This window comes from Artibeus jamaicensis, unplaced genomic scaffold, assembly GCF_021234435.1.
Source record: "Artibeus jamaicensis isolate MK-2021 breed Jamaican fruit bat unplaced genomic scaffold, CSHL_Jam_final scaffold_11, whole genome shotgun sequence".
Classification (NCBI taxonomy): domain Eukaryota; kingdom Metazoa; phylum Chordata; class Mammalia; order Chiroptera; family Phyllostomidae; genus Artibeus; species Artibeus jamaicensis.
In genome coordinates, this window is record NW_026522027.1 from 2687927 (window position 1) to 2708915 (window position 20989).

A 20989-nucleotide genomic window follows, 5' to 3' on the forward strand; every position below is an offset into this window, starting at 1 on the left:
CCGTCGCTTTTAGCCACCACAGTGACAGGTGGTGACCTGTGTTTTGAGCTCCTCAAAAGAAATCCTGCCCTTCACCTAGCCCCAAATACCATGGAGGTCGACTTTTCTTCTTCTTCATTTGCCACAGGGCCCCATGTCGTTTTGTCCCTATGGGTTTGCTTCAGCGAACCCTGGAAAACGTGACCCCTTCACTATTGTGCTCCAAGAGAGCCACTGAAATAATAGTTCTGTGGTTTTGTCGGTCAGTCTGAGGGTATCCTAGGAAGTAGAGCCCCGCCTTTAGCTCCTGGCCCCAGAGCATCAGGGGAAATGTAGTCCTGTCTTTGCTCCTCACTGCAGTGCATCAAGGGAGTTGGGGCAGGCAGGTCATCTCCTTACATCTCCTGTCTCAGAGTCTGCAGGAAATGTGGGCATGTCTCCAGAGAACGACCAAGTGGCCTCGACCTTTGGAGTTTGGGAGAAGATGCTGGAAGGCTAGTAGTGCTTAGGTAGGTGAGTCAGAAGACTGCATTTGGAGCTCAGAAATGGATGTGGGGGTGACCTAGGGTGGAAGCCCACACAGGACGGCTCCCAGGTGGGGGACTCCAACTCCTGGGTCCTACCATATGACCCCCACTTCCAGGAGCCTGAGAACAGGTGCTCCCCCCATGCATCCTTCGAAAGACAGACACTATGAACAAGGGCAGATCTGGCCCTGCTCATTGATATAAAAATGAACTTTATATAAGTATAAAATATTAAATAAAACAAATATTAATTAATAATAACAACAATAGCAGTGGCAATATTAGTAATAAGAAGAACTCTTCTGCTGGCCCGCAGCCTTTGTCTGGCTTTTCTCCTCTGGTTCTCCTAATTCTGTGAGACGGGTGGTTTCACAGCTGGGAAAACTGAGGCCCAGAGGAAAGAGCACACTGGCCTGAAGTCACGCAGCAAATCCGCAGGACCGGGGTCTGAGAGAAAGGCAAAGGGGCCCCCTGGATCCAGCCAGGGCAGGGAGGGTGTGGGGTCAGGTCCAGAGGAGGGTGCCTCCCCATAGTCTCGCGGTCATCAGGAGGGTGAGGGCAAGGCTGAAGTGGGCAGGGCCAGGCCGGGGGGCGCCCCCCACGCGGGGCTGCCTGTCCCGATTTGGGTGATTACAGCCGTTTCCAGTACAGCACGTGACGTTGAGCTGGGTCAGTCCGTAGGCTTCAGCCACATGGAGGTTCTGGCACCACGAGGGCGTTGCACAGCCTCTGACTGTGTAGTGCGGGTTCCCCAGCCCTGAGGAGAGAGAAGACTCTGTGAGCTCCCAGCTCTCGGGCCTGAGCTTCTCACTGGGCGACCAGCCACCTTGTGGTGGAAAAAGCGGAAGTTCTAAGTGTGGTGCAGGGGATCTGGGAGGTCCCCCCTTGATGGGGGGAACCCCCCCATCATGATTCTCACGATGATGCCAAAACATCATTTGGCGTTTTGTGCTGTCCTGAGTGTACAGTGGGGTTTTCCAAACCCCCAGGACACGTGGTCTTGCTGCAGATTGTGTGCTGAAGTGGATATGAAGATCCAGCTGTTTCCTACTAAAGCCAGACAGGGGAGGCTTGTTTGTAGAACTATAGAACAATGCCACACTTCTCATTAATTTTTTTCATTTTGGAAAATATAGTGTTTTTTTTAATAAAAATCTGTTCACATGGGATGAATTTTTATTGTTATTTTATTTATTTATTTTTGGGGTGCACCGTTCCTGGAAGTACTCCAATACCAGGTCAATGCGTGGAGTGGGTGAAGCAAGCTCCTCTCCCAGCTCCTAATTCCAAAAATCCATTTAATATATTGTCCTCCAATAGAGAACCTATCACATATTAAACTGATAAGTCCGGATACTATACTTGATCTTAGCCAAAAGGCCAAGAAGCGATCACTGTTATTTCAAAATACATTAATAAATACATCTTATAAAAGTGTGTTTTACTTTCTAATGCAGTACATACCTGTAGCTATAGCTGACATAAACAATTATTTTTGAGAGTGTGAAGGAATCTTGATATCAAAAAGTCTGAGAACTACTGGAACAGAGGCCTTTCCAGGACGTGCCAGGACGGAAGCCTGGAATGTCCACGGGAAGTCCCACCCCCAAAGAATTCCATGTTTCTATGGCTGCAAGATCCATTCCCTAATGGACAAGTCCTAATTCCTTACTAGAATTTGCACCCAGCTGAAGGAAGTCTTATAGGAATACCCACCTCAATGAAGTCCAGCTAAACTGGAAGTTGACCCCTTGCAGACACCCCCCTCCACACACACGCCCACTTAAATACGCCCTTCCAACCTGCCAAACGGCCTCACCGTCAGAGCCTGTGGCTTCCAGACATTGATTCATGGGGCCTCGGCAGGCGGTGAGGGAGGTCTCTTCGGAGGAGCATCCATGCGTGCTGTTCCCCTCACAGCTGTAACACTGGAGGCCATTCGGTGGCAAGTTCTGAAGCTCCAGGACTTGGGAGAAGACAAGAGACCAACGAAATTAGCACAAGGTGGGGGTGTCAGGAGGGGTGTCCTTCCTTACTTTGACTCCCAGCTCCCAGCCTGAGGCGTCACGGAGCCCCCTTGTGGTAGACATTGGAATGGCACTCCCTTGCGGGGTTCTGTGGGGACAGCGGGAGAAATCCCAACTCTCAAGCCTCCGTGAGTCCCTGTGGGCCCAGGCACGGGGTAAGCAGCTGGGTAAGATGAAATAGTGCCTGCCCTCACGGCACTTACAATTTAGAGCGACACTGTCCCATATGGTAGCCACTAGCCACACGTGGTTGTATCTACATTGACATTAATTAATAATAAATAAAATTCAATATTCCCTTCACACGTCAAGTGCTCCATAGCCACTTGTGGGGGCGACCAATTACACGGTAAAGAGGTGGAACCCTTCCATCACTGTGGAAAGCCCGGTGGGACAGTGTGTCATTGAGACAGCGTAATGTGATAGATCTAGATTATGCTGAAGGGGAGGGGCAGGGAAGGTTTCATTGAGGATGAGTCTTTAAGGGTGGGACCTGATGAACGATGGAAGAGTCAGGTGAACTCTTCCTGGAGACGTGTTTCTAGGGGAGGGATCTGCCCGTGCAAAAGCCAGGAGGCAGTGCGGCGTTTGGCAATTGCAGAAACTAAATAAGACCGCCAGGCAAATAGGTGACAAATTGCATAGGGCATGTAGTATGGCCTCTGGATTTTATTCTAAGAACAAGGGGAAGTCCTTACAGGGCTTGAGGAAGGACGGTGGCCTGATCTCATTTACATCGTTAAAAATCTCTCTTGCTGCTGTGTAGAACGTTGGCCCTAGGGCCTCAGGGGGGACCAGAGAGGAGGTTATTGCGACCATCTAAGCAAGAGGTCAAGGTGGCTCAGACCAGGGTGCTGAGCAGTGGACGGATTCAGGAGCATGAAGGAAGCATCAAATGTGGGTCTTGGCACAGGTTTGCTAGACTCATTGAATTCTCACAAAATCCTTCTTGGAGGAAGGGCTTGCTACGTCCATCTTTCAGGGGGGGAAATGGAGACCTAGAGAGGAGGGCTTTGCCTGCGACAGCGGCAATGTCCCTGAGAGCACCTCCCCACCCGGACCCCAGACCTCACACAGGGGGGCCCTGCCCCTTACCTGGGCCCCCATTGCATTTGGTGGTGTTGCAGCACCGCAGAAAGTGGAAGGTGTGGTTGTTGTGGAAGCCTGTAGGGCCTGGGCAGCCGGGAAGGTTGCCACAGCCACGGGAGTGGCGCTCATCCCTTGAACTCTCTGTGGGGGACAAAAGAGAGAGGTCAGATTGTTGACGAAGGGCTGAGACTGGATTTGCCCATCATGGCAGCCATCTGTCATTCTCTGCTTCACTGTCTGTTACAGGACCTCATTTTCTTTGGGGCAGTCATGGATCTAGCCAAAAGTCACGTGGCTAAGTTCTAGACAATGTGATGCCAATGTGATATAAGTAGAAAGGTTTTCTTTAAAAAAAAAAAAAGATTTTAATTTATTTATTTTTAGCTAGAGGAAGGGAGTGGGAAAGAGAGGGACAGAAACATCCATGTGTGGCTGTCTTTTAAGCGCTCCCTACTGGGAACCTGACCTGCAACCCAGGCATGTGCCCTGACTGGGAATCGAACAGGTGACCCTTTGGGTTGAAGGCCAGCACTCAGTCCACTGAGCCACACCAGCCAAGGCATTAAGCAGAAAGGCTTAAGGGACTTCTAGAAGAACCATTACAAAAGGACAGGTGTCCCCTTTTTGCCCCTTCTTTTCACCTTCCTTCTTCCTTGAACTTGGACGTGGGGTCTGGAACTCTGACAGCTATTTTGGACTATGAGGCAATCTTGAGAATGGAAGCAATATGTAGAAATGAGAAAGCAGCCCTGGCCGGTGTGTCTCCGTTGGTTAGAGCACCGACAAGTAGACCAAATGGTTGCGGGTTCGACCCCTGGTCAGGGCGTGTGTGAGAAAGCAACTAACCAATGTCTCTCTCTAGCATCAGCGTGTGAGGATAAAAAAAAGTTTAATAAAACAAAATAATAAAAGCAGATAATGAGTCTCTTAAAAAGAAAAAGAAATGGGAAAGCGTCTGGGTTCCTGGTGACTGTGGAACTGTCCTTGTGGCCCTAAACTTCCTATCGCTGGACTCTCTGTACGTGAAAGAACTCCCCTTGTACTTTGCCTAAGGCTCTGTTGTGGGGGATTTAAGTGCAGCCTGGGGGGAGGGGCGTGGCCAAGCAGGGAGGAGTTGCTGGCAGGTTAGAGCTCACCTTCCTCACCCCGGTGCGTCACCACGTCCAGGCACTGTTCTCTAGGGTAGCGGCACTGGAGGCTCTTGTCCCAGCCTCTCTCACAGCTCAGGTCCGAAGAGGCACAGGAAACACATTCGAGGTACCGGCTCCGGGGAAAGGTGGGAGGCTGGCCTGATTGGGGAGGGGCAGGGCGGTGAGTCCCGGGGAGAGTCCCGGAGACCCAGCTCCCTCGAAGACTCACCTCAGCATCCATTGCTCCTGTTTCACTCTTCAAACAATCATTAAGCCCCGGTCATTCTGAATCTTTCTAGAACCCATTCCCTTCTTTCTGGTCCTATGACCGGGCCCAACTCAGGCTATCCGGTCACTACTGTGTCCCAACACCACCCAGCAGAAGGCCTGGGCCAGAGAAGATACTGAGTAAATATTCATTGAATGAATGAATGAATAATTACTTAAGACCCTTCTATGGTTCCCCGTGGTAGCCAGTCTCTGAGAGAGCCCCCAGTGATCTGATAGCCATGTGATCTGATAGACAACTGCTTCCTGATAGTCATGCCCTTGCATAGTACTTTCCCATAAAGAATAGGGCTGACCAGTGTAACCAGAAGGACACTATGGCAATGACGGCATGAGATTTCTGTGCTAGATTATAAAAGACATTGCAACTTTTCCCCAGCTCTCTCTCGGACCACTTGCTCTGGGGGAAGCCGCTGTGGGGAGGGCACTCAGGCAGCCCCGCAGCAAGGTCTGAGTGGCAGGAACTGAGGCCTTGGCCAATGCCAAGCGAGCGGGTCATCCGTGCAGGCAAAGCTCGTCGGGGAGCCTTCAGGTGACTGTAGCCCAGCTGCCTCTGGACTACAAACCACATGAAAGATGCAGGGCCCTCTGGCTGAGCCATTCGGGATCCTTGACCTTCAGAAACTTTTGTGAAAGAATGCACGTTTATTTTTGTTTTAAGTTTTGGGGTAATGCAGCCACAGATAATTAATTCACGACTCAAGTGTTTCAGGGATCAAAGCTGCTCTTGACTGACCTGGGATAACTTCGCTTCTCCCATGGACCTTTCCAGTCTGGCCGAGTGAAGGAGTTCCTTTTTCCTGGATGCTCCAGTCATTTCTCTGCCCAGGCCTTGGCTCACACCGTCCCCTGGCTTGGCATGCCCGCCCCTTCCTGACCCCAGATATCCAAGCTGAGTTTGGGCCAAGTCTTAGAGGAAGGAGAGGGCATCTCGGCCAAGGCTCGCAACCCAAGAGCCAGCAGCTGCAATTAGGCAAATCAATTGCATCAAAGGCCACCCTTTAAGAAAAATAACTAAGAGACCAACAAGAATCCAAGTCTTCTCACAAGAAATCCCATGAAAATGAAAACACAGATTGCCGTCACTGCCAAAGTAGCTGTCACATCCCACCCATGGGTGATCCTCGGGGTTCTGTCTCAGGCCCTTTAAAACATCTCTCCCAGTGTGTACTCTCTCCCGTGAGGACCTTAACCAGTGGCCTGGCTTCTTCTCTGCCTACCTGCTGAGGACTCATAAATTTCTCTCCAGGCAAGACTGCTCCGCTGAGCTCCACAGCTACACACCCAACTGCCTCCTGGAGGCCCCAGGCTATCCCTCAAACATCCGAATCTCTTCTCGCCTCAAACAGGACTCTCCACCTTCTCCCCAGACCTGCTCTTCTCCTGAATTCCACATCTCTGAGGTGGCCCCATCCTGTGCTCCGGGGCAGAAACCTGGCAGACTCCTTAATCCCACGTATCAGTCTGGATCTTCTGCTGCCCTGTCTTCTAGTTCTTTAATCCTTTGGCTGTGCTATTCCTGATCTCCACGAAGCACGTCTATTGAGTTCTTCCTTTCCATCACTGTCCTACGCGTCCTGTTTGATTAAAAAAAAACAAAAACGGATTCCAGGTCTTTGCTAAAACTCATCTGTTCCTCCATTTTCTTGACTATGTTCATCATAGCTATTATAAAGTTCCCTAATAACTCCAATATCTGAATCCTTATGAGTCTGTTTCTGTTGTTGGATTTTTCTCTTGGTTTCCGGTCAATCGGTCCTTTTTATTTGCTTCAGGCTACCTTGTAAGCTTTGATTAGACGCCAGACATTACAGATGAACTTTGGTAAAGACTCCGAACGATATAACCCCTTGCAAAGAGGGGTAGGTTTTCTTCCTGCTGGAGATCGGAAGTGTGGATTGTTAGGGCTGGTGTATTTCAGCTTTGCCCCTCCTCCAAGGGCGTGGCCTCAGAGAAAAGCCCGAGAAGGTTACCAAGGCCTCTCCTACTAGCTTGGCAACTTGGGTCTCCCCAGCCTCTTGTGCCTGCTGGAATCCTTGCTCCCTTCTGCAGCTTCCAAGACACTATTTGCTGCTGAGCTTCTTGGAGTCTCACCACACGCACGTGCAGCTTGCCAACGACACAAGGACGTCATTTGCTGCTGTGGGGACTCCCTTTTCTGTGGGTGCATGCACTCCAGGACTTTGCCTCTCATTTTCTAGACAGCCCCAGGCGCCACCTCTGTCTTCTCGCTCTAGCAACGATCTCTTTCTGTGTGGGTCCAATTTCCCCATTCACGGCAGCAAACTGGAAGGTGCGCTCAAGGAAAACCCCAGCTTGTCTTTGGAACTCAACTCGTGTGCTTCAGCTTTCTCTCTTCATCGGCTGCTCTCCAGCGACTGCGAATAACTGTTTATAATCCATCCAGCTTCGCAGCTGTCGTGGGCGGGAGTTCTGTCTTATATAATCGACTCCATGGTGACCAGAACTACAAACCACGGCCACGTCTGAACTACCACTAAATCTTGCTCATCTGCTGGTAAACAGCCCCCCAAATCCATCCACTTCTCTCCGTCTGCAGGGCTGACCGTCTAACGCGGCCACCTTCGTCTTTACCCGGACAACTCATCCACCTCCGAGTTGGTCCCCCGCTCCTTTCCTACCTTCCCCCCACCACAGCATCCCTCATCAACTCACCCCCTCATCACCTCACCCCTCCGATCTCCCTTCCACTCTGAGGTCAGAATAATATATTAAAGACACGAATCTGATTGGAACCCTCCGCTTAACACCCTTTCATGACCTCCCACCATCCCCCAGAGGAAGTCCGTGTTCCTCACGACAGCCTAGGAGGCCCTGTGTAACATGACCCCGACAATGTCACCAACTGTCTAGCCCCATTTGTCCCCTTCTCCCACCACGCTACTTCCACTCACTTCTGGGCCTTTGTATCTGCCGCTCCCTTTACCTGGAAAACCTTTTCACTGTCTTTTTAACCGTCTGACTCCTCCTCGTCCCTCAAGATGCAACTTAGCTGTTGCTTCCTACAGGAAACCTTCCCTGGCCTGAGTCGAGCATCTCCTCGAGGGTCCCACAGCCCCAACTCTCACTCATCCCAGCCCCGATCTGTGCGGCCTCCGTTCCTCCCACCTCAGCCCTGATAATTCTGGACTGGGCTTCGCTGAGACAGCTCTGACCCCTCCCTCTGCCCTCAGTTTCCTCTATCATGGTTCTGACGCCTCCTCCTGGGCTTCTCCTGACCCGGCTCTGACTGCTCTGGCAGTCACCGTGTCCTGATGTGTCTGTCACATTCCCCCCTCCTCCCCTGGACTTCCAGCTCCACAGGGGCAGGGCCCGGGGCTGTCTTGGTCACATCTGTGCCCCAATATTACTTATGTATAGAATGTGGGGTTTAACTAACTATTCCAGTCACCACAAGCAGGGTAAGAAGGCATTGGAAATGTGGCTGATAGGTACTGAATTGGCAGCTGCTGCCCCAAGCTCTCTCCGGTGAACCCCTGGCCACTCCCAGCTTTTTCTTTAGAATCCTCATGTCCCCAGGACCCACCAACTCGTGATGCCAGGCCCAGCAGGGGGCCCTGCCAAGGTCTCTTCCAATTGACCGACGCCTTCTGCACTGACCTGTATCATTAAATATCTTGAATAGCATCCCTTATGAGAAGCATTCCTCAGGCCCAATCATTAGCGCTTTCCTTAAGCACATCTAACCGAGAGAGGAAGCCAGTGTCCTCTCTCACCACTTCCTTGAAAACGAACATCTGATTTAGTTCCCACTAACAGATAAAGTTTGCGGTCAGGATGGATGCAGAAAAAGAGCAAACACAGGCTTCTGCTTCCCGACGGCATTGGGACGGAACGGCCTTCACCAATTTCCTTCCTCGTTGGGGCCAGAAAGAGGAATCTCTGCCCAACCTCCTGGGGGATGATGCCCGCCCCACCGTTCCTCTCCTGCGGGAACTGGAGGAATTGGGATCTTTTTCTTACTGACCAGAGCCTAAAGCCACAAAACTCAACGCAAGAGCTTATGGAAAGGGTTCTTCACATTCTTTCTTTCTCACTGCCGAAGGCAAGGACCATTCTGTTTTAGGGAACTTCCTGAGCCCCCCCGCAGCCTGTGATCCCCTCCTTTTTGGTTTTCTTTATGAATTTTGAGTCTCTGGTATCTCTGGTCTTTGCATTTCGGTCCCTTAGCATCTACTGCCTGAACCATCTCCCGCCCCATGGAAACAGTTACGAATCATCAGTGAGGTACTGCATCTAGCTCTGGAGTGGGTGGATGTGTGCATAGCTTCTTCAGGGTAGGTGTTGCATCTTATACAATAACAACCACAAAGACTAGCACATATGGGATGGGATAGGGTTATGGGCTGGGGGTGAGTTTGCGGGTGGCATTGGGGACCATTTGAGATGAGCGGATTTAGGGATGAGGTTAGAGACGTGTTTGGAATAAGGATGAGTTTGAGTCGGAGGGTGCTGGGGGTAAAGCGAATTTGGGGATGGGATGGGAGGTGAGGTTGAGTAGGGGTTGGACACGTGTTTGGGACAAGGAAGCGTCCTGGGGAACGGTGTGAAGCTGGGGTGGCAGAGCACTGAGGATAGGACAGGGGTGACGGCGGGGTCGAGTGGGGAAAGTGGGGGATTGCATGCGGCAGGGGCTGTCCTACTCACCAGAGTTGGGCCGGTTGCACAAATTGGACCCACACACGGCCTCCACCAGGGTGATGACCTGCATGCCTGTCCGATAGCTCATGGTCCTATTGGTCTTCTCCGGGTGCGTACAGCCCGTCTCCACCACCTCCAGCTCTTCACTGACTGTGAGGAACGTGTCTCTGTCACCCCAGAGGCTCCGCTGGGCCCAGACAGCCTGTCCCACTTCGGGCCTTACAGTAACCTGCTCCTGTGGCCGAGTCCCAGGCCTCTGCTCTTTCTGGGGTCCAACTCTGTCTTCTCTAGCGTTAACCCTCCACCCGCACGAACCCCGCACAGGGATCCCACTTTCTCTCAGTGACAACACTATCACTGGGACCTCCTGGGTCCACCTATCTCTGTCTCCTGCAGCTTAGCGATCTTAGCAGGGAGATACCTCTAATAGCAATTTTTAAAGAAAAATGCTTTAAGCTTACTCAAAAGTGTACGACAATGATATAATAAAGACCGTGTATTCATCACCTAACTTCATAACATATTAGCATGTTTGCTATATTTGTTTCAGACATTTTAAAAATAAATGAAACTTAAAACATGCAGTGGAAGCCCTCTTCCCCAGCACGCTCCCCTCCGCCCCGCCCAGTGCCGGTGGCGGGTACAACACGCGCTGTCGTTTGACAGATTTTGCACTTCGTATTTAAAGGCATCACACTCTGCATCCTGCTCTTTTCTCCCACCGTCATGTTTCTGAGACGTATCCATAGTAATGCCCGCAGTTCTACTTTCTTCATTTAAACTGCTGTGTGGTATTTCATTATGTGATCACACCGTAATTTTCTCCTCTGCTGCTGAGTGACTTTAGGGCGTTTCCAATTTTCCATCTCACAAACATTACGGCTAAGAACATTCTTCTTATACACGTGTCCCTGGGTGCGTGAGGCCAGGCGCTCCGGTGCTTCTATATTTCTAGGAGGTGAGATGCTGACGGTAGGGGGTACTCTAATCTTCATCTATACTAGATATCACCAAATGGCTCTGCGGGGTAGATGCAACCGTTTGGCTCCTAAAAGCAGGGTCTGTAGCTCCACATCCTCGCCAAGCCCAGTACTGTCAGATTTTTAAATGCTTGTCGGCCTGGCGGGTGTGAAACAGGGAATTTTTGTCGTTTTGTTTGCATTTCCGTGATAGCTGGTGAAGCAAGGTTTCTTGGTCCCTTGCATTCCCTGTGGCGCTGGAGTGGGGGAGCTTACCTTCCCATATGCGCAGGACCGTGGTCCTGCAGAGAGCGGGGCCGGGGGCACACTCTTCCACCTGGCAATGCCCGTTCCTCTCACACCGCATGCACCGCAGGCCCCAGGTGGCTAGGGAGAGACGGAGGAGACCGTCAGAGAGTTTATTATATAGCTCTGCGCCAGGATCCCCCAGGGTCTCATCTGTCCGCTGATGCCCAATACTACGACCAGGTGTCTCAGCCCTGTACACTTAGGTTTGTGCTCCACGTTCTGCCAGCCCCTGGGCTCCAACGCTGGGTTCGGGCCAGATGCACTTCTAGTCTATTTCTAGCTTCGTGTTTCCTCCCCGCTTCTCTTTCCTAAGGTTTTATCCCGGCCCATCAGCCCTTCGGAAATTTGAACCCAGACTACTTAGTAACTCGCCCGGCGGCCTCCCAGGAGGTTCTCGCCCCTCCCACTAGCTCCGCCTCCAGATGATCTCCCCACCCACTAGCCCCGCCCCTGAGGTTCTCTCCCCTCCCACTAGCTCCGCCTCCAGATGATCTCCCCACCCACTAGCTCCGCCCCCGAGGTTCTCTCCCCGCCCACTAGTCCCGCCCCCCAGGTTCTCTCCCCGCCCACTAGCTCCTCCGGGTGGTCTAGCTCTGCAAGCTTGCTTGGCCTCCAGGCCTATTCCAAGGGTGTCAAACTCATTTTCACCCGGAGCCACATCAGCTTTGCGGTTTGCCTTCACAGGGCCAAATGTAATTTCAACTCCTTAACCATGAAGGAGTAGTTCCATTTATACAGTCCTAAAATTATTTCGGCCCTTTGAAGGCAACCGGGAGGCTGATGTGGCCCCCGGTGGAAATGCGTTTGGCACCCCGGGCCTATTTCCTTACCACTAGGCTGCCCCGTGGGTCCCCGCCTTCCCCCAGTTCGGAGTCCTCCACAGTCATTACTCATTCTTGGTCTCCAACGGTCAGTAGGGCTTTCCGGGTTATTCATTGACGAAATAGTCCTCAACCCCAAACAACGTCCCCTTCCACCCCGCCTTAACTGAGTTCCTTCTCTATTTTCTCTAGTGTTGTCAGCCTTTTCCCCTTAAGTTTTCCGGGGAAAGGAGGTGAGAGGGTCCCCGAGGGACAGCCCTGAGTCCCCAGCCCCGGGCTCCGTGACGCTCCGCCTGGCTCTTTGTGGGTAAAACGCGCGGTCCTCCCTACATTTGGAGTTGGGGGCCGGTGGTGGGGGGCGGGGGTGGTTCGACGGAGGAGGGAGCAGTGGACGCCCCACGCGGGGATCAGAATCCCACGCATTCCAGAACTGGCTGTGTGACCTCGGACCAGATACTTAACCTCTCTGTGCCTGAGTTTCCTTCTGTGCGAAGCGGGGTTAAAATAAAGTTCTGTCTGCCCAGTTGGAAATGTGCGAGTAAGGCGTTTAGAAGAGGACCCGGAATAAACAGCTCTCACTAAACGGTGGCTATCGTTAAATGCCTCCTCCGCTCAGCTAGGATTTCCTGAGTACCTACTGTGTGCCAGGGACTGTGCCGTGTGGGGGCTGCAGACAGCGGAATTATTATTTGAGTGGAGGGGCTGGGGACTGAACTCCCCTCCTCCTCCAACGGACCAGGCTGAGTCCCCTTCTTCTCCCTTCCCCGCCGTGGGGCCCCATTCCCAGAGCAGGTGTTGCAACCCAGGTGCCTCTAACCTGGAATGCAGGTTTGAACCACCACCAGCAGCAGCAGCGGCAGCAGCAGCGGGGCGCCCATGTCCAGCAGCGGCTCCTCCTTCCCGCAGCGGCTCCTGTCCGCAGCCTCCCTACTCAGAGAGTCTGGCCCCGGGAAGGAGACAGTTTTGTGGTCCCGGGGGCTCCTCCCAGGCGTTTTGCGAAAGAGCGAGTCAGCCGTAGATGAGTGAGCGCCCCACCGCCTCCCCGACGCGGGCCAGACTTCCTCTACCAGGGCGTGGCCAGAAGGGAGTAGGGGGCTGGCTCTGCTCTGACTCACGCGGCCACCGTCACAGCTGTCTCCGGACCGCGGGGTGCAAATTCCAGTTCGCCCTCTTCCTGCTATGGGATCTTTAGCCAGGAGCCTCACTTCTCCGGATAAAAATTTATCCCTATAGAAACTGACGGCTGATTATTAGATGATATAGGACTTTTGTTAGTTTTGTTAGGAGGACAACGGTATTGTGGTTTTGTGGGAAAATGTCTTTATCATTTAGAAATGAATGCTGAAATATTTGGGCTTGAAATAATAGAATGTTTCTAATTTACTTTAAAACACTTCAGCCAAAAAGTAGACAGTGCTGGTATGACAATGGTTTTGCGGTTGTGTGGGAACATTGTTCTTAATTTTTATAGCTCCCTAAAATATTTAGAGGTTAATGTCATTGATGCCCATATTTAATATATACTTTAGGAAAAAAAAGAAAGGCAAATTAGCAAAATATTTGTATCAATTAGATAGAGGTAACTTATCTGCCATTCTGTCTCCTTTTCTGTGTGTTTGTAAAGACTCATAAATAAATTGTTTTTCATTTACTGATTTTAGGGAGAGAGAGGAAGGGAGAAATATTGATTTGTTATTTCACTGTTTTTTTTTAAGATTATTTATTTATTTATTTATTTATTTATTTATTTTTAGGGAGAAGGGAAGGAGGAAGAAAGAGAGGGAGAGAAGGGAGGGAGAGAAATAACAATGTGTGGTTGTCTGCAGGACACCCGCTATGGGAACCTGGTATGGGGACCTGGCCTGCAACCGAGGCATATGCCCTGGTGGAATCAAACCTCCATTCTCTGGTTCGCAGGCCCGTACTCAATCCACTGAACTACCCCAGCCAGGGCTGTTGTTTCACTTTGTAATGCATTCATTGGTTGATTCTTTTATGTGCCCTGACTGGGGATTGAACTCACGACCTTGGTGTATTGGGATGATTCTCTAACCAACTGAACTATGTGCCCAGGGCAATACATTTTTTAAAAAAGTAGCCCTGGCTGGTGTGGCTCAGTGGATTGAATGCTGGCCTCCGAACCAAAGTGCTGCAGGCTCAATTCCCAGTCAGGGCACATGCCTGGGTTTCGGGCCAGGTCCCCAGTGTGGGCCACCTGAGAGGAAACCACACAGTGATGTTTCTCTCCCTCTCTTTCTCTCTCCCTTCCCCTCTCTGGAATAAATAAAAACTTTAAAAAAATTTTTTTTATAAAGTAAAATAAAATGCAAAAGGTAAGGTAGTCCTCACCTCAGGATGCTTCTGACCAATCAGAGCAATTTAATGCAGGTGAGATTTCTGGACAATCCCTGGCCCACCTGGAGAGCTCAACAAATTCCTTCAATATTTACTAAGTGCCAGGAACTGGCCCAGGACTGGGTCACAGCAGGAAACCAAGCAAAGTTCCTTCCCTTGTGACCGGAGGGGAGTAGATATGTGTAATCTAATCTATAGCTGTCGAGAAGTGATAAATAAAATGGAGACAAACAAGCCGGGTAGAAGAAGGTGCAAGGTACAAGTAAGGCATGGTCAGTTTAAGGGGGGGTGACCCAGGAGGGCTTCCCGGAACAGGTGGCATTTGAGCAAAAACTGAATGTGTGAGGGAAGTAGTTGGCAAATGACCTGGGAAGAGTTCCAGGAGAAGGAAACAGCCAGTGCAAAGGCCCTGAGGTAGGAGTGTGCCTGATGATCAAGGAACAGCAGAGAGGCTAGCGTGGCTGGAACAAAACTGGAAAAGGAAAGAGTAATAGGCAGTGAGTAAGTCATTGTTACCTCTACCACTATACTAATGATGAAACTATCGTTATTCTTAGTCATTCAGCTAAGCCTTAAGCTAATAATATGAAGAGAAGGTAGAAAAGTCCTAAAGAAATCCTCTCCCCTAAGAGACAGTAGGTCCTACTAATTACAAGAGTGGGGTGGGGGATAACACCAGACTGTGAGGGTTCAAATTTCAGGCACTCACTTTGCTGTGTGGCCTTGGGCAGGTTACTTAACTCTCCTGTGCATCGAACTCCTCATCTGGAAAGGAGAGAGAACAAGTGCCTCCCTCTGAGGGCTGGTGTGCCAGGGACAGAAGAGGATGCGCTAGGGTGTTGGCCACAGCACCTGGCACACAGTAGGTACTCTCAAAGAAACTGTAACTGTCATGAGTATTGTGGTCGTGCCCAGCTGTAGACTTTGGCCCTAGTTTCCTCTCTGTGGGGTGGGAAGAGAGGTGGGGAGAGACGTCATGAGTCTGAGGTCATCAGCTGTCATGCTGATCACTCCCTCCCTGGGCCACGGTGAACCAACAGGTCACCTCTTTTTTTTCACATGGGAAAGGGGGCACCTTCTGCATGAAGGCCGAGGGAGATACTAATGTGTATGCGGCGAGAGGAAATAGAAAGTTGGGGTGTTCTAGGTGGGCTTGAGATCCGGCTCGCCACTTGTTCCTGGGTGACTTGCTCCTGGGCGAAGCTCCTAGGTGGCTTCGCTCTCCTGTCCCTTGCTTTTCCCAGCTGTGACAGGGGTCTGGGGAGGGTGGGAGGCGTCTCTCAGTGAAAGGAAAGCTCAGGTTTGGGGGTCACACAGAGCTGTGTGGTCTGGAATCACCACTTCCTGGCTGGGTGACCTCACCACAGTGGAGTACAATTTCCTCTTTCATTTGAAGAATCGAGGAAATGATCGTAAACCCCACCCATCCCCTCCTCAGAGCGCTTTGGTCTCCTTGTCTCTCTTATTCTGTGTCTCTCTCTCTGACTTTCACTATCTGTTTCCTTCTCTCTCTGACTTGTCCTGTTTCTCAGGTGACACACACCTGGCGAGGGCCCGTGACTGTGTTAGTAGAGGGTAGGCAGGGGGCAGGGCCGTGCACAATCCCAGAAAAGCGGCAGGAATGTCCTTCCTGCGGGTGATTCACCCGGGGCCTCTCCTGCTCCCACCTGCCTGCTGGGTCCTGGGAGAGGCCCGCAGGTTTCGGGGACTTCCCGGGCTGAGGCGCGGAGAGCCCCCTGCGGGGGGGGGAGGCGGAGAGGGGTCAGGGAAAGCAAAGGCGAGGCCACAGACGGACTGATGCAGGGGAATCAGGGAGGGAGAGAAATGCAAATGAGACAGAGGGAGAACAAATGAGAGACAAGGACAGAGACAGCGAGAAACAGAGGGACTCACAGAGAGAGACAGATGGACAGGGAGACAGAGATTGACAGAGGAAGTTAGCGAGAGGGCCACCACTTGCCCTCAAAGAGAGAAGAGCAGAGACACAGAGGGACAGACGTCATGCGTGTGAGTGTCTGCCTGGGACCTGCTGAGCCTCTGGCCACCGCCCTGAGGAAGGGACCCCCCTCCGGCCTGGGCTGACGTCGTGGCCATTTCTAACCCCAGGCCTAGTTGACAACACTGATGTCTACCTCCTCTCAGGAAAATCCCTCTGCAAAAGCCCGGCTGACAGGAGAGGGACCACCCCAGGGAGTGAAAGAGCTGGGAAGTCCTGGAGTCCATACCCTCTTCCCCCCCATTTTCCAGATGGAGAAATGGAGGCTCTCCCCTGCCGATTTGCTTCATGCTTGTGCTGGGCGGGGCACTGTTCCGAGTGCCTTCTCTGTATGCCCTGGTGAGTCCTGACAGTGTCCCGTCTTATAGCCGAGGACACGGAGGGTTGGAGAGGTATGTTTGGCTGAATGTGGCTCTGAAGATATCCACATCCTGAATCCTGGGACCTGTGACTGTTACCTGATGTGAAAAAAAAAAAAAAAAAAAAAAAAAAAAGGTCTTTGGCATGTGATTAAGTCAAGGGTTTTTTGTTTTTAAGATTTTATTTACTTATTTTTAGACAGGGAGTAAGAGAGGGAAAGAAATGTCAATGTGTGGTTGCCCCTACTGTACCTCTGTCCCACAACCCAGGCCTGTGTCCTGACTGGGAATCAAACCAGCAACCCTTTGGTTCACAGGCCAACACTCAAGCCACTGAGCCACACCAACCAGGGCTAAGTGAGGGGTTTTAAGATGGGGTATTATCCTGATGATCCAGGTGGGCCCTAAATGCATCACGGGTGTCCTTACAGGGGAGGCTGGTGGATAGTTCGCTGTGGAGAGAAGCTGAGGAAAACAGGGCCAGAGAGAGCAGATGCTTTGCTGCTGGTCCTGAAGCTGGAGGAAGAGGCCAAAAGCAAAGGAATGCAAGGGGTACAGCTCTCCCTACTGGGAAGGGAAGGAGACCACTGTACCCCTAGAACCTCTCCAGGGAGCGCTGCCCTGCCGATACCTTGCTTTCGGCCCCTGAAGACTCACTGGAGATTTCTGACCTGCAGTGCCATCAGAGAACAAAATCCTGTTGTTTTAAAGCTACTAAGTGCGTGGTCATTTATGACAACGACAATAAGAAGCTAATACAACCAGTTAAGTCACTTGCCTAGGAAGACCTGCAAGGATGAAGTCAGCATGACTTGGACCCAAGCAAACACCCAGGCTAAGGGCTGCTAGTCCTGGCGGGGAAGGCGGGTGGGGGCAGCAAGTGCCAGGAACTAGAAGCCCCCAGCCTCTCTCCATCCCTCCTCCACCGGTCCTCGTTGCCACGTCTCTCTCTGGCTCCATGGGGTCGGGGTGACTTGGGGAGAAGATGGGGGTCCAGAAGAGGGAAAAACTGCAGAGAGTGTGCAGAGTGGTTGGTTGCCTCTAGCACTTTGCAGCTCAAGCTCCAGCAGAGCAGAAATAATCATTGCAATTCAAGAGCTGCTAGAGTTCCTGTTAGGGGGTTGAACTGTGCTCCTGCCTCTGGATGGAAGGAAGGAAGGAAGGAAGGAAGGAAGGAAGGAAGGAAGGGAGGGAGGGAGGGAGGGAGGGAGGGAGGGAGGGAGGGAGGGAGGGAGGGAGGGAGGGAGGAGAGAGAGAAGGATGCTAAAATCCTGGCTTTCAGCACTCAGAATGTGACCTTATTTGGAAATAGGGTTTGGCCTACGTGATTAGTTAAGATGAGCTCATACTGAAGTAGGGTGGACCCTAATCCACGGGACTGGTGTGGTTTGTAAAACAGAGAAGTGGAAGAAGACCCCCCTGGTGATGAAAGCAGAGATGGGCGTTAGGCAGCGGCCAGCAGAGGAACGCTGAGGATGGCCAGCACACCCCTGGAGCCCGGCAGGAGGCGAGGAAGGGTGCCCGTACGCGGCTTCAGAGAAGCACAGTCCTGTGGCCCGCCCCTCGATTTGGGGTTTCCAGCTTCCAGTTTGCAAGACAATGCATTTCCGTTGTTTTAAGCCACCCGGCCTTGTGACACTTTGTGGCAGCAGCCCCAGGAAATTCACGCAGCTGCTGTGAATCAATAGAAAAATTAGCCAAGGGCAGAAAAAGGAAGGGCCTGTGATTCCTCTAAAAATGGCACTAACACAGGGTGCGCATCGGTTGGTGTTTGCCGAGTTGCGCCACCCCAGCAGTTAGCGGCTGAAAAACGGGCAGACGTTACGGCTCCAGATTCTGTGGGGTGGCTGGGCCCAGCTGGTGGCCTGGGATGGCCTTGGGTGGCCTCAGTCAAAAGTCCTCAGCTGGGCTGGCTGGGGTGCCCAGAGCCTCTCCCTGAATGTCCTCGCATCCTGCAGGAGGCAAGTTCATTCACAGCAAGGGTTCCCCGCGGCAAGGAATTTATAACTTTTAAAAAAAAATTCTCACCTGAGGATATGTTCAATGATTTTAGAGAGAGGAGGAGAGAGAGAGAATGAGAAACTGGTTGGTTGCCTCCTGCATGTACCCCAACCATGAATCGACCCCGCAGCCCAGGCATGTGCCCTGACCTGGGATCAAAACTGCAACATTTGGCCCTGGCTGGTGTAGCTCAGTGGATTGAGCTCAGGCCTGCAAACCAAAGGATCGCAGTTTGATTCCACTCAGGGCACATGCCTGGGTTGCAGGCCAGTTTCCAGGGACACACGAGGGGCAACCATACATTGATATTTCTCTCCCTCTCTCCTTCCCTTCCCCTCTAAACATAAATAAATAAAATCTTTTTAAAAAACGGCAACATTTGGAGGCACGGGATGACGCTCCATCCAACTGTGTCCTCCCACCCCACCCCCAGCCAGAGCCCCCGTAGCAAGAAATTTGCAATAGAGGCTGCAAATTTCTTTGAGTCTGAGGCTCGGAATGCATTTGACAACACTTCCATCACATTCCAAGTCGGAGCAAGTTCTGAGAGCAGCTCAGAGGTGAGGAGAGGGAAAGGGACCCCACCTCTTGATGGAAGGAGCTGCACAGAGTTCATGGCCATTTGCATCCGCCCACCCACCTTTCCACCTACAGATCGGTACTGGGTACTTGGAGTTGGCCGGTTTGCAGGGAAGCAGACACGCCCCTTCACCGCAGGTGGGACCGGTAGGACCCCATGGAGGGTCGTTTTGCAATTGCTCCCGAAACCACAAACCTTCTGACACAGCAAAACCATTCACTTACTCACTCCTCAGGGGAATGTGCTGTATGTATCAAGTGGTTCGGGCACAAAGTACCTTCTTCTCCTCTTTTTCTTTCTTCAAAGAATAGTCTATCGATTTTATTCTTAGAGAGAGGGGACAGTAGGGAGAAAGAGAGGGCAAGAAACATCCATGTGTGAGAGGAATGTCGACTGGTTGCCTCGCATGTGCCCCATTCAAGGACCAGGCCCACAGGCCAGGCATGTGCCCCGACCAGGAACTGAGCCGGCGACTTTTGACTTTGAGGGATGACGCTGAGAACCCAAGGAGCCTTGTCGGCCCGGGGCCCCGGGCCCAAAGTTCTTCACTGCAATGTAGTTTGTAACACCAAGTGATGAAAAATAGCTAACTGTACGAGCAGTACTTCTGTCCAACAGAAAACAGTAAGAGGAAACTACGTAATTCAGGTCTCATTACGTCAAGTGGAAAAGTCCGTGGACACAGTCCTGAGTAGCGCACCCTGTGGTCTGTGGATAAAACAGGGTGCGAAGGTCCGCGTTCGCTTGAAAATGCATTAAACGACGCCTCCAGGTTCCAAATCAAGGGCCAGGAAATGTCCCTGGTCTGCTTCCCTGCCCTTCCCGTCCTTTCTCCCGCAGGCCTCAAGTTTGCCCAGATTGTGATCTGTTTATCCAGCCTGGGTTATCAGAGAACTTTCAGGAGACTGGATTCTTTCAGTCGAGAAGCACTGGGAGCCGCTCCTACCTCCCCAGCTCCAGACGCCAGATTGGGGGACCTGCTCCTGCTTCTTCCCACCAATCCTGGACCCAGGGGCTCTGGATTTACCCGGAAGGAAGTGGCCTTTCTCCCCAGACTTCTCCCTGCTGCGGCACCTTACCAGGAAAAGCCACCCCCAGGATCCTATCTTTTCCCCCCTAGGCTTGGCACCTTCCAAAGCAAGCTCCTTGACTGCACACAGAGAGTGGGGTCCCCGCCCTGGAGTCTGGGAAGCACGACAGGCCTGCAGAGTCACCTCGGATGGGTCCTTTCCCTGGCTGGGGATTCCTCGGAGCCCAGGAGAGAGGCCGGCCCCGGCTTGAAGGGTCTGCTGCTCGATTAGGAGGGGAGTGCATAGCACCTACAGCCCTCAGCGCTCTGCACGTATCCACTCAGTCAACCCTCACGGCCCTCAGACACAGGCCCTCCTGACCGCCCGGGTTGACAAATGAGGGGACTGAGGCTCGGGGAGGGAGGTGAAATGTCTGCCCAAGGCCATCCAGCTTGAAGCGGTAGAACTGGAATTTGAACCCAGGCCACCTGGCTCCGCGGTACCTGCCTGAGCATCACTAGTGAGAATCCCCGTAGCCCCCAGGGAGCCGCCATTTGTCCTGGGCTCACTGAGGCCCTGGATGGGCTGAGTTAGTGGATGAACACGACAAGACCCCAGAGCTGTATCTCAAAGGAGAGGCAGGTGCAGGGCAGGTGGGAAGACTCAAAGATCGCGGAGAGGGGACCCTGACAGAGACCAAGCTTTAGGGCTGGAGAGCTGCTCGTGGTGGAGATCGACCTTACTCCGCGCCCCTCCCCCCCCACCCCAGGGACCATTTGCACAAGCCCAGGATGCCCAGTCAGGGGCAGGGAGGGGCAGGTGAGCCATGTAGGCCTCAGCTCATGTGGCCAGGGAAGGTGGGGGGGCTGTCCTCCCCTCCCCTTTGCGAAGGCTAGC

General features: G+C 52.2%; 1 protein-coding gene, 1 long non-coding RNA gene and 1 other non-coding gene across 5 annotated transcripts; 1 reads left to right on the forward strand and 2 right to left on the reverse strand.

Moving 5' to 3' along the window:
- Positions 1–701: 701 nt before the first annotated feature.
- On the reverse strand, positions 702–12833 carry PLAUR (plasminogen activator, urokinase receptor). Its single transcript, XM_037152332.2, has 7 exons — positions 12609–12833; positions 10938–11048; positions 9709–9852; positions 4759–4911; positions 3629–3763; positions 2326–2472; positions 702–1263 (listed from the first exon to the last, which is right to left on the reverse strand). Exons 1-7 carry the CDS (start codon positions 12667–12669, stop codon positions 1010–1012), a joined length of 1005 nt encoding a protein of 334 aa, XP_037008227.2. The 5' UTR covers positions 12670–12833; the 3' UTR covers positions 702–1009.
- LOC119054444 (U2 spliceosomal RNA) lies at positions 1708–1898 on the reverse strand. The gene has a single exon (XR_005083518.2). It is a non-coding gene; the product is annotated as a U2 spliceosomal RNA (small nuclear RNA).
- LOC119054434 (uncharacterized) lies at positions 11954–17193 on the forward strand. Of its 3 annotated transcripts, XR_005083515.2 has the most exons (4): positions 11954–12094; positions 14878–15008; positions 16394–16481; positions 16933–17193. It is a non-coding gene; the product is annotated as an uncharacterized LOC119054434 (long non-coding RNA). The 3 variants fall into 3 exon arrangements; XR_005083516.2 differs by lacking the exon at positions 16933–17193 and having other exon boundaries at positions 14878–15012; positions 16394–16594; XR_005083514.2 differs by lacking the exon at positions 16933–17193 and having other exon boundaries at positions 16394–16594.
- Positions 17194–20989: the final 3796 nt, after the last annotated feature.

Coding starts and splice junctions, on each gene's coding strand:
- PLAUR (XM_037152332.2), bottom strand. CDS start 12,669: ATGGGCGCCCCGCTGCTGCTGCCGCTGCTGCTGCTGGTGGTGGTTCAA. Junction 4,912..9,708: donor GTGCAACCGGCCCAACTCTG/GTGAGTAGGACA, acceptor CTCCCCAATCAG/GCCAGCCTCCCACCTTTCCC. Junction 3,764..4,758: donor GACGCACCGGGGTGAGGAAG/GTGAGCTCTAAC, acceptor TGTCCCCCACAG/AGAGTTCAAGGGATGAGCGC.